Here is a 12,012-nt window from a genome sequence, read left to right on the forward strand (position 1 = left end):
GCTCTGAAACTAAAATCGCCCATAGTCTGAGTCTTTCTAAAAACGAAGCGAGTCTCCAGGTCATTTATTTTAAAAGTTATGATATTTCAAATGAATGCAAACCAAATGTTTTCTTCGGCTGCTAGAAGGAAGCGTTGAATTTGTATAGTGTGGTGAGTTGGTTCAGGTGTAAAACTGTATTCATTCAACTTTTAATATAACATATTCGATTCTGCCCTGCGACTGGCTGGCAACCAGTTGAGGGTGTCCCCTGCCCATTGCCAAAAGACAGCTGGGATGGGCTTCAGCACCTCGCAACCCTACTGAGGATAAGCGCTGCAGCTAATGGATGGGTGGATGGATGGATGGATGGATGGATGGATGGATGGATGGATGGATGGATGGATGGATGGATGGATGGATGGATGGATGGATATTTAATTCAAGTCATGTAAAGTCAAGTCAAGTTTATTTGTATAGCATTTAATCTCAGGGACTCTAAAAAGGCTGAACAGACCACAGATTATTGCAAACTGCGGACTATTATTACAACATCCCCTGGTCTAAAACCTACATGAGGGCAAGGAAAAACTCAAAGACCTTAACAAGAGGAAAATGAAGAAACCTTTAGAAGCGACCGCACATGAGGTAATCTCCCTTCCAGGATGACCAGGCTGTAACGGATGTTGCAATAAAAATAATAAACAGATATTGTCAAGATGAAATACAGGTCATTCATAAGCTATAGATTGTATGTGTGTTTTTAGTCTAAATTTAAGCAATTTCAGGGGGCAGATCATTCCACAGCACCAAGGCTAGGGAAGTCATCGTTAAGTCATTTGATCTAGAAAATATACTGGGAAATAATTCTATTGAGCCAATGGCTATGGAACAAGTAAGGAAGTGTCAAACCTTAACAAAATAATTCCCTGAGGTGGCAGAAATAAAACTGTCAAATGGCTTAATCAAAGCCATTTTGTTTACAAAAAACTATTGGCTGAGAGTCCTATGAACCCATTGGCAATGGAACAAAGACACTAAAAAAAAAGCATCGACACCTCTAAACAACAAGTGGCAAACCTACCAAATAGCTGCATTATCTGCACAACACTTTTCCAGAATTGCCAAATCAATGTAGTTAGTCCATAAAAAGCAACAAGCCAGTTGCAAAAGAGCAAGCCCAGAGCGTGGGATTCCTACCAAAATAAAAGCTTACTTCCCTACTTAACAATCATCCAAATTAAAGCCAATCAAAGAAAAGTGGTGCCACTTTATTTGAGCACTTCTAAACATGAGAATTTCGTTTTTTTTTTAAATCTTGCTCACTCTACATAGGAAAATCCAGTTCATTAGCAGTACGTAAGGCCATCTAAAGCCCGCTCGAGACTGCTTACTTCCAGTATCTGCTTGTCCAGTTTGGTCATGCAAACTACTACTGGCAAAAATACAGGGTTGGGTAGGGTTACTTTAACTGGATTACTTTCAATTACTTTTGGATTACTCCAATACCAAATATGCTAATAAAAGACAAAAGAAACTAAATATGAATAAAATTACTAAATTTTGTGCAGGCTTGGGGAGTAACTGAATACATGGAACGGCAAAAATGATGTTGGCAAGCTGTTTGGATTTATTTTCATTTTGTTTCTGTCGCATTGTACTGTATGATAGTTTTGCCGGAGATCAAAGAGATCAAAGCCAGGAGAGAAAGCTTACCGCGTGTTGTGAGTCATAATTTAATTCATATTTAGTTTATTTTGTCTTTTATTAGCATATTTGGTATTGGAGTAATCCAACAGTAATTGAAAGTAATCCAGTTAAAGTAACCTTACCCAACCCTGCAAAAATATAAAAGATACAAAAAATGTGCTGTAATTTTTATTTGTGAGTGTTTATTTACATTTCTAGTAATTTAATTTTAAGTGTACAGTAAGTGCTTAAGTATCATCAACAGTCACCAACCTCAACCTCCGCCAATTGCTCCCCCTAATAATGATTGCAAATGTTCCTTATTAAGCAATAATAAACCTTTCAAACAACGCAGCACCTATTTACTCAAAGCAAGACAAGCTATGTAGAATTTATGTTTCACGGATCCCTTAACCACTTGGTTCATAAGGGCTCCCTTTCCTCTGGTGTGTCTTGGGCAAGTACAGACTGGCAATGCCCATCCCTCTCCAGGTGTTTTTGTTGGGAGGAGGGTTTACAGAAGCAGGCAAAACGACCTGATCTTACTCATCGCTAGTGCAAAGAAAGCACTTGGAACAGGTGTCTAAATTCCTTGATGTATTATTTAGTGCATCCTTGTGGTAAATAAACTTCTTTCATTAAAAAATAACAACATATGTTTTTCGATTGAACAAAAATACATGAATTATCATATAATTATTCACATTTTTTAAATATTTGCTTCAAAATTAGCAATCTACGATGATCTTGTCGTCTGACACCAGTGACACAGATGATCCAGATTAGAGCTGAAATGGGCAATATATTTCTTCCCTGTGTAAAATTTGTTATGTGATGTAAACAATGTGAATCGATCAAAGAACCCTTAAAATAAAGTTATGCGATCTCCGTCACTCCTCCTTGCAGCTGCCCGCCTTCCTCCACAGCACTTTCACACATTTGTTATGGTGTGCATAATAAACTCAAATGTTATTTCTTTAATATTAATTTATTTGGCCCTACTGTATTTTTTCTCTTTCATTACTATTTGAATGTGTTTTTACACAGAAGCAATTCGAGCTACGAGCATGATAAAGGAATTAATTGATGTCGTGAGAAGTACCACTGTATATGTTACCAAACCACTACTGACAGTGTACCCTGTCGGATTTTTAACTTTAAAATTATTCCATATCGGTAAAATTTGCTCAATACCTGAGCAATTTAAGCTATGAGCACAATATTAGAATTTGTTCAGTTTGTAAGAAGAAGTACCTCTGTAAGTTACCAAACCGCTACTGACAGTGTGCGCTATCGGACCAATTCGTTTTTAATTATTTTATATTGGAAAAATGTGCTCATAACACAAGCAATTAGAGCTTTGAGCAGGGTACTGGAATGAATTCAGCTCTTAATAAGTGTCATTGTACATGTTACCAAACCCTTGTTGACAGTGTGCCCTGTCGCACAGGTGGAGTCGGACAGTGGCTGGATGATGACCAAGAGCTCAGTGTCCCACCTCCAGGGCACAGTGCTGTCCTTCTTCGTCAAGGCCACTGACTGTGGCTTGCCGGCCAAACACTCGCTAGTGTCGGCCTTCATCCACGTGGTACCTGCAGACGCCTTCATCCCGTCCTTCAGCCAGCCCCAGTACTCCTTCACCGTCCCAGAGGACACACCAGCCGGTACAGCATTGGGTTCCGTCTACATGGGGGCTGGCCAAAGTGCCACCTTCTCCGCCGTGGCGGGAGAAACTGCCGACAGCAACCGGGGCGGCACGTTTCTGGTGGAGGCCGACACGGGGCTGGTACGCTTGGTCAAGCCCCTGGACTATGAGCTCGTTTCCGTCTATCGCTTCAAGGTGGTCGCGGCTGCCCGCAGGAACCTCATCGAGGCCATCACTAGTGTTGATGTGGAAGTCAAGGTTAGTGGCTGGAGGACAATTGATTTTGAATGTGTTAGAGCAAGGAAAGGATGGATTTTTAATCGAGAACTTCATTGATTTGTATGTGTTAGAAAGAATTGTATTGATTTGAATATGCTTTAGAAAACACTATCCATTTTAGCTTGTTCAATGCCAATGATGGGTTTGTACGTCAAAGTTAAAAGCACTTCACTTTTGGGCTGCAACCAATGTTTTCGTTAAACTCCGTACTTGCGCAATTAATTGCGCACTGCCCAGACTTTCTCCCCACACAAGGAAATCTATCCAGCGCATAAAATTCAGGGCTCGTGATTGAGATTTCAGAACAAATTCTGCCAAAAGTACAATGCATGCAGGTAAAAACAACACTGCTCCTTTTGGCGGTATATTTTAAATGCGGTATTTGGAAGTCAATGCTAAATTTTTACTGAGTTGAACAAGGCTGTAAGGTTTTTGTGAAAGAGCTGGATCTTTTAGCTCCTTACTGGCTTTTCAGATGTTTTTTGTTGCTTCATTCCATATATTCACAATTATTATGTAACATTATGCCCAAAATGACTTACAAAATAGGGAGGAGATGAGCAAAAATGCAAAAAATATCAAACTGAAAAAAAGCCAAAAGCTAAGAAAAAAAGAAACAAAAGGAGAGATAAAAAAAGGAAAGGAGAAAAAGGAAAAAAACAGGAAACATATGAAAAAAAGTTAAAAGCAAGAAAAAAAGGTAAAAACTCGGTTGGAAGATAAAAGGAAGAAACAAATTGAAACAAAGAAAAGAGAGAAGTATAAAAGAAGAAAAGAAAACATCAAGAAAAAAAGCACTGAAAAGCTCAAAAAGAATAAACAAAAGTAGGGAAAAAGAAAAAAAAGGACCAAAAAAAAGACAGTCTTTCTCCTCGATTGGTCTTGTGTTCCATTCAAATAATTACCAAATATATTAAGTCAATATTACTTCCACTAAAAATTTTGATGAATAACAGTTCTGGATTGTTTAACCGACAAAATAAATCCCCCAAAAAGGATAAGAATCTCGTGATTAGATATTTTTCTTCCAAATTGTATGTAGTTAGCTCTGAATTCAGCAATTGTCAAACAGTTTTAACACTGACGTTTATCTTCTTTCATGTTTTTTCTTTGTACTGTAAGCATTCATTTCAAGTATGTTTCTCAGGCACAGTCTGGCATAACACTCAGGCTCTCTTATATAGCAAGATTTTTGTGTATAAAATGCAAAGTGCATGTATGTCGTCAAAACCAGATTGGCTTGAATGTTACCCCGGTACATATATCTTACAGAGGCGAGTCCGACGTGCTTTTTAAATGGTTGCGCGTCACTGAGTTACTGCCATGATACGCAAGATTTGGTACGTGTACTTAATGTTGATGCCATCATTTCTGTATGTAACCGCTCGAGACAGAGATGTTGTTGCTCATGAGCAACTCGCAGCAGAGATTAAATTCATAGAAGATCCTTCACTCTGTCGGAAAAACTTGTCTGGTGATAATAGTCGACAAGGAATTTTTTTTTATTATCAATTTTTGCCTAATCGTTGCAGCCCCTTTTTTCAGACAACCACATATGAATGGCTGTTTTCTGAGTGATAACTTTATGCAAATTCAAGTGAAGTAGCATGAGGCTCATTAACTAAAGCAGTTGGATTAATCACTACCCATTGTGTCTCCCCTCTTTCTCTGCAATGCAAAAAACAACCCCAAAAATACCCCTACAAACTATGGCGAAAGGTCAAGGATGTGAACGACAACGAACCGAAGTTTGAGACGGAGACATATGTCGCCACAGTGATGGAGGGTATGCCCGTCGGCACCAGGGTGGTCCAGGTGCGGGCACTGGATCCTGACTGGGGCTCCAATGGTCAGGTGGGTCACCAGCCATGTGACAAAAATCCTACATACAATTCAGTGACGTGCGGTGAGTTTCGTGCCTGGTGAGGCGCACTTAGATTTACAAATAAATGAATCTGCTTCTTATTCCTTATTTGATAAACAAAGCCAGAAATAAAATATATACTCTTGCAAAGAAACAACTTTTATTGTCTTACCCTTAACTTATAAATTAAGTATATACATTGTTCCGTTTGAACGAAAGCATCAATATAAAGGTAATTCACCATTTTAAAAAATTGTCCACGCAATGTGAAAAAAAATATCAGATGGCTTGACCTGCTGTTAGCTTGCACGAATTCTATTTTTGGGGGCTGAGGTTTGCGCCATAAAAGAATCTTCGTCTTAATCACCCTCTGGCATCAGGCCGGACAATTGCGTGCCTCATTCTGCATATGTAGATGCTCAGCACAGTAATTTGTTACATACTGCTCCTTTTGAACTAAGGATCAATAGATAAAAAGCCTTCCATTATGAAAGAGGTCCTTGAGAACCCCTCATCTGAGGGCCTCCAGTCCTGTGCCCCTTGCAAGTAAAATCCATCAATGTCTTCTCTCTTTACATTGAATGTTCAATCCAGTTTAAACTTGACAGTGCTGACTGACGCACATAAACCTCCACCGCTGCTCTCAGGTGACGTACAGCCTGGAAGATGCGCCGTTGGCTGTGTTCTCCATCGACAGCAAGACGGGCTGGATTACTACGGCCGCCGAAATGGACCACGAGGCGTGCTCCAGCTACAGCTTCCGCGTGTTAGCATCTGATCTGGGTGAGACTCAATCGCTGCTCTCCGGCGCCGCCGTCACCGTCACCGTGTCGGACATCAACGATAACGCGCCGCGTTTCCGGCGGGAGTTGTACCGCGGCGCCGTCAAAGAGAGTGACCCTCCCGGGGAGGTAGTGGCCGTGCTCAAGACCACCGACGCGGATGGGACCGACCAGAACCGCATGGTCAGCTTCTACATTACTGGTGAGGGAAGATTAAAAACACCTGTAAAACCTGGCATTGTGAAATTCCATTTTAATATTGTTCCAAAGTGAAGTAGGTTTTTTTCTGTACTTGACTTTTTAATGGCGACTGAGTGGTTAGCTAGTGTGCCTTGAAAATCTGAGCGCATATGAGCGAGCCTGTATTCGAATGGTTGTATGCCTCTGTTTGCCCTGCGACTGGCTGGCAACCGGTTCCCTGTCCCAGTGATTTAGATAGCTGGATAGGGGCACGCCCATGACCGCACTGAGGATAAGACTCTTTTACGTCAATAAACTGTAGTTATTGGCTGCTGTTGTTCAGACTTACAATGACGCTGGGTAGGACATTTGTATAAAAGCCTGGCCCACATGTGTAGAACTTTCTTCAATCTACAAAACTTTGCACATACCCCATATACAACCGCAAATATTTATTTGATATGGTAGCAGCTTATACAGCAGTTCGCTTCATATAGCTCTACTTTTTGGTCTTCTTTTATAATAAGGTTTAACTCATGCAAGAAGAGATGTGTATAATACATCATTGTCAGGTTCATTGAGGCATTTGTTTACAAAAAATACCAAAAGGAAGAGGCGCAGATGCTTGATTACTTTCCAGCTGGGAGAAGGCTGAGGAACAACCATCAGCTCATCAGCTTCTGATGTCCCTCAGACTCCCTAAACATTTTATTTTACTAGGGAGGCCCATGGTTACATTTGTGTCTAGATAAGGTGGAGGGGAGGAAACCACATGCAACTCAGAGACACGGCAAAACATGTCATGTTATTCTTCTGTTAATCTCACAAGATGTCTTTTAATTGTACTGAAGAAATTGAAAGTATTGTTTGAAAGTGCTTAAAGTGCTTGAATTTACCCTCGAAAATGGTGAACTACCCCTGGTTATAGGAGATGCACCTTTCTGTGTTGACCAAAGCCATAGGTTTGGTCTTGGCATTGATGGGGAGCACATTTTGAAGTGATCACATAATATTGGTCAGGACAAAACAAAGATTGCTCGATATTGGTCCATGCCAAAACTATGTTGTTGGTTTCGTTCATCAAAACAACTAGTCGACAGGAATTTCTGCTCCCTCATTGACCAAGTATTGTAAAATTACAATGTTCTCATAAGACCCACCTTTTTTTTTTTTTTTAACAAATACTTCATGTCCTCAGGGACATGTGTCGAATGTGCGTCCCGCGGGCCAAATCAGGGCTCCCTAGGGTTTCTTTCTCTGTCCTTCTTTTGTAATCAATTTCCTTTATCTCTTTCTTTGTAATTTTTTCTCTCTCTCCTTTTCTGTGTCCTTTTTCTCTTTTTGTCTCTATTTTATCTGTTTCTCTCTCTCATGCCTCTTTCTTTCTCTCTCTCCTTTTTTCTTTCTTTCTCTTTGTCTATCTTAGTCTTTCTGTCTCTCTTTTTCTCCCTTTTCACTTTCTCTCACTTTATGTCTCGTTTTTCTCTCGCTTTCTTTCTCTTTCTCTCTCTCTAGCTCTCACTCTGTCTCTTTCTGTCTCTCTTTTAATGTTCTTTCTCTTGCTTTCTTTCTCTTTTTATTTTCTCTTTCTCCCTTCTCATTCTCTTTATCATTCTCTTGCTCATTCTGTCTCTTTTATCTATCTATTTCTAGCTTTCTTTTTTTTCTCTCATTCTCGTTAAATCTTTCCGTTGCTCGTTCTTTCTCTGATTTGTTCTCTCTCTCGCTCTTTCTGTCTATCTTTTACTCCCTCCCTTTCTTTATCCTTAATTTACAAGTCAGGTTCCCATTAGTTTTTTTCTACCATGTGGGCCCCGAACTTAAATGAGTTTGATACCCCTGTCCTGAGGCCTCCTATAACACCATCTAAGACATGACAACATATTTTCCTATATGGGTCTTGAAGAGATAACACACTTTTTTTATTTACACTTAAACTAAAAATCAAACATGGATAGACATTATGCCACGGAAGATTCAATCAGATGAAAAAAATAGAAATATATTTGAAAATCAAATGTTTTTTGGCATGAATTATTTATCTATCTGATGGAATTTAGTAGAAATACAAATAGGTTGCCTTCACACCTATCCAATTAGTTTCTCTTTTGTAGCCGCCAAGTCACTTTTTGTTTGCTCATTAGACTTGGCGTCTGTTTCCCGCGCACCTGATTGTTATTCTGCGGTGAAACAGACTTTTTTGGATTAGGGAACTGTTTTTAAAACCCTTTGTGGGATCAAGCCGTTGCAGTCGCGGCAGTCTTTTGAGAGTTGCTGTTGTTTTCTTGGCCAGGACGTGTTTCGTTTCTGCAATAACGCAGGTTGTTGTTGCTTTCATTTTCTGCATTCCTTCTTCACACACTAGTTTATTGGAGGTGTCCTAATCAAAGGTCAGACACCCAAATGCCACGTACGCCTCGTTTGCACAGGGACACGATTGAAGGTTTTTCCCTAACATCTCCTTGCCTCTGATGTTTTCCTTTATATTTGCAACCAATTGCATCACACTTTTTAAAGTTGTGATCAGCAATGTATTTTGATTGCTTTATCAATGCACAAACACTAGATTTATTTTCAGTGCAACCCTAACACTTACTGTATTGTTAATTATATGCTGAGAGTCTACAAATTGTCTTTTAGATTACTGGTTCTCAACTGGTCCGACTTAAGGACCAACTGCTCCACCCAAATGACAAGCTGCGACCCAAATGAAACAAAAAATCTCAAATGAACAGAGTGTGCAGTTTAAAACAGAGACAGTAGAATGTATTTCCCCCCAAAAACTAAATGACGACGTCAAGTACCATATATATCTGCATATAAGCCCATATCACAGAGGTAGGGAACCTATGGTTCGTGAGCCATGCATGGCTCTTTGAATGAATACAAATGGAAATGAGTACTTAATGAAAATTCAATCTGTGCTAATCCAATTTGCCGTGCTTAGCCATTGTAACACTGACAATGCAATTAGTTTAGTCCAATATATAAAGGGCATAGTTTCCAGTACAGTTTACAATTTGGTGTCACATCAACAGTTTCTGTTTTAGCTGTACGTAACTAAGGAATCCTTTATATGGAAGGACATAAATAAATGTATGTTCACTCTTGAGACACTTAATGATGAAAACTCACAGAACAAGCCAAAAACGCCAGCCAAGTACACAGAGCTATTTGATTGGATAAGCGGTAAGGGTGGGCGGATCACAGCTTGCTTAGGGCCCGGTCACACAGCCGTTTGCGTCTGTATCGAGGCTGAATCACGGCCAGAAATTTCTGCCTGTGAAGCAGACGCTGTTGGACGCTTTGAGATCGCCATACAGACGAGATACAGCAGTGCTTTACACGCGGTCGGAAATTCACACGCGGTTGGCCGCGCGAAAAAGTTTTGCGCTGCTCAAAACTTTACACCACGTGTAACCGCGGGCGGCACACGTGGTACACACGAGGTAATGACGCGGTACAGACACGGAACGACGTGCAACGGCCGCGGCCAGGGAGTGGTTACACACGGGTAGGACACGAAATTTTAGCGGGTAATCGTGGGTGGAGCACGGTCATAGCACGTTTGTTCTGCGCCTGTATCGCGGTGTTATCACGTGAATTAGCGTGTGTCACGTGTGTGACGGTCAAACGCCTTTCTCCGCGTATATACAGCTCGATTTGCCGAGCACACGTCAGTTGTGCTCGAGACGTCAATGGGTGAAAATGGATACCCGTCACCGTAGTGACCTCGTCTTAATCCATTTTTATTCTTGACATTTCTTTTCATTTCATAAAAAGATGATAAAATAAAAATGAAAAACTATTACAATAATAACATATTGGCTTCTTCGGTGCCATAGCTTGAAATCTTGATCTTCACGGGACTGTGTCTTGAGCGGTTATGATTTCTACAGCCCGGTGTTGTACCGAGAAATGCATCCCTGCCGAGATTTGTATCCCCTCGCTACTATAACCACTTTTACTTCGTTTTATTTCACTTTTATATCATTTTTCGAGAATGTGATGGCGAAGATATAACCAAAACCACTTCGACTTGCATTTGTTGGGAATGTAATACAACTTAAACCATTCCGTCTTTGTATTTGTTGTGAATGTAATCGAACGGTAATGCACACCGTACATAAATCACTTTTGAGAACTGTTATGCACTTTACCATAAAGCTTATTATGCTGAAATAAGCTTTATGGTAGAGTGCATAACAGTTTCAATACGAGCGATTTGAATAGAAAAGGGCAAAATAAACATGTTACCTGCTCAAAAGTGATTTATATACGGTGTGCATTACCGTTCGATTACATTCCCAACAAATGCAAGACAAAGTGGTTTTGGTTATATGTCCGCTATTACATTCCTGAAAAGTGATAGAAAAGTGAGATAAAACCAGGTCAAAGTGGTTATAGTAGCCAGGGGATACAAATCTCGGCAGGGATGCATTTCTCGGCACAACACCGGCTCGGCAGCTTTTATACCCGTGGTCCACACGCGGAAATGACGCGGAAATGACGCGGAAATGACGCGGAAATGACGCGGAAATGACGCGATGAGGAAGCGGAACAGTCGCCGGCGTCTGTTTTGCGGGCATACCACCGATGAACAGCGGGTTGGCCAATTTTGCGCATTTTGCATCGCGGGCAACCACGGGCAAAAAAAAAATCGCAAAATTTGACCTGCGATACAGACGCAAACGGCTGTGTGACCGGGCCCTTAGTCTTTCTCACACACGCCCACTGCGCTAGTAGAAAATACTGTATATCTGGAAAGTTTAAAATTTTCAAAACAACTGCTTGCACTGTGTTCAGAAACTATTATTTACGAGAACAATTAAGTTTAAAACAAACGTCAAGGATCTTAAGTAACTGCGGGACAATTTTAAAGTGGTATATTTGTTAATATGCTTCACTTTAATATTTCATAAATGGTATAAAATCTTCTAATGTCACTCAGTGAAATAGAATGCGCAGAAATATTAGCTTTTGTCTGGAGAGTGGGTTTGGCGGTTTTGTTAAATTCTGTCTTAAAATATATTGTGTTGCTCTCTCTCAAAAATAAAATCCCCAAATATTTTGCTTTTGTGGCTCTTTGGGTCATAAAAGTTCCCGACCCTTGCCCTAAAACATTTTTAAAATAGTCATCTACTAAGAGAAATTAAAAATACAAAAAAGCGTCTCCCAAGAAATCCATAATTAATTAATTATTTAGGTAATAAAGGTTGATATACCGATAACAAGGTAAACATATAACATTTTGAAACTATTAACTCCAAGATGAAACCGTTTTTAACATCATGGTGGCGTGTGTTGATCAGGTGGAAACGTGGGCGGTGTGTTCGGCTTAGCATTGGTGCAAGGCGAGTGGAAGGTGTACGTAAGCGGCCCACTGGACCGCGAGCGCCAAGACCGATACCTGCTCAACGTGACGGCAAGCGATGGCCTCTACGTGGCTCGCGCCGCCGTGGAGGTCACCGTCATGGATGCCAATGACAACAACCCAATCTGCAACCAGGTAAAAGTGCGACCGTATGCAAGAACAGGGGTTGAGAACCTATGGCTCGCGAGCCATATATGGCTATTTCATGAGTACATATGGA

General features: G+C 40.5%; 1 protein-coding gene across 2 annotated transcripts in view; it reads left to right on the forward strand.

Moving 5' to 3' along the window:
• fat3b (FAT atypical cadherin 3b) overlaps window positions 1-12,012 on the forward strand; it is a 196,898-nt gene that overhangs the window by 118,734 nt on the left and 66,152 nt on the right. For both annotated transcript variants that reach the window (XM_088321825.1, XM_088321826.1), the window contains exons 29-32: window positions 3,119-3,571; window positions 5,312-5,446; window positions 6,104-6,440; window positions 11,731-11,927. In XM_088321825.1, coding sequence (XP_088177951.1) covers window positions 3,119-3,571; window positions 5,312-5,446; window positions 6,104-6,440; window positions 11,731-11,927 — 1,122 coding nt within the window. The remainder of the gene's footprint in view (window positions 1-3,118; window positions 3,572-5,311; window positions 5,447-6,103; window positions 6,441-11,730; window positions 11,928-12,012) is intronic.

The sequence above is a fragment of the Urocampus carinirostris genome, chromosome 17 (assembly GCF_059441175.1).
Source record: "Urocampus carinirostris isolate Australia breed hairy pipefish chromosome 17, RoL_Ucar_1.0, whole genome shotgun sequence".
In the NCBI taxonomy this organism is placed as follows: Eukaryota; Metazoa; Chordata; class Actinopteri; order Syngnathiformes; family Syngnathidae; genus Urocampus; species Urocampus carinirostris.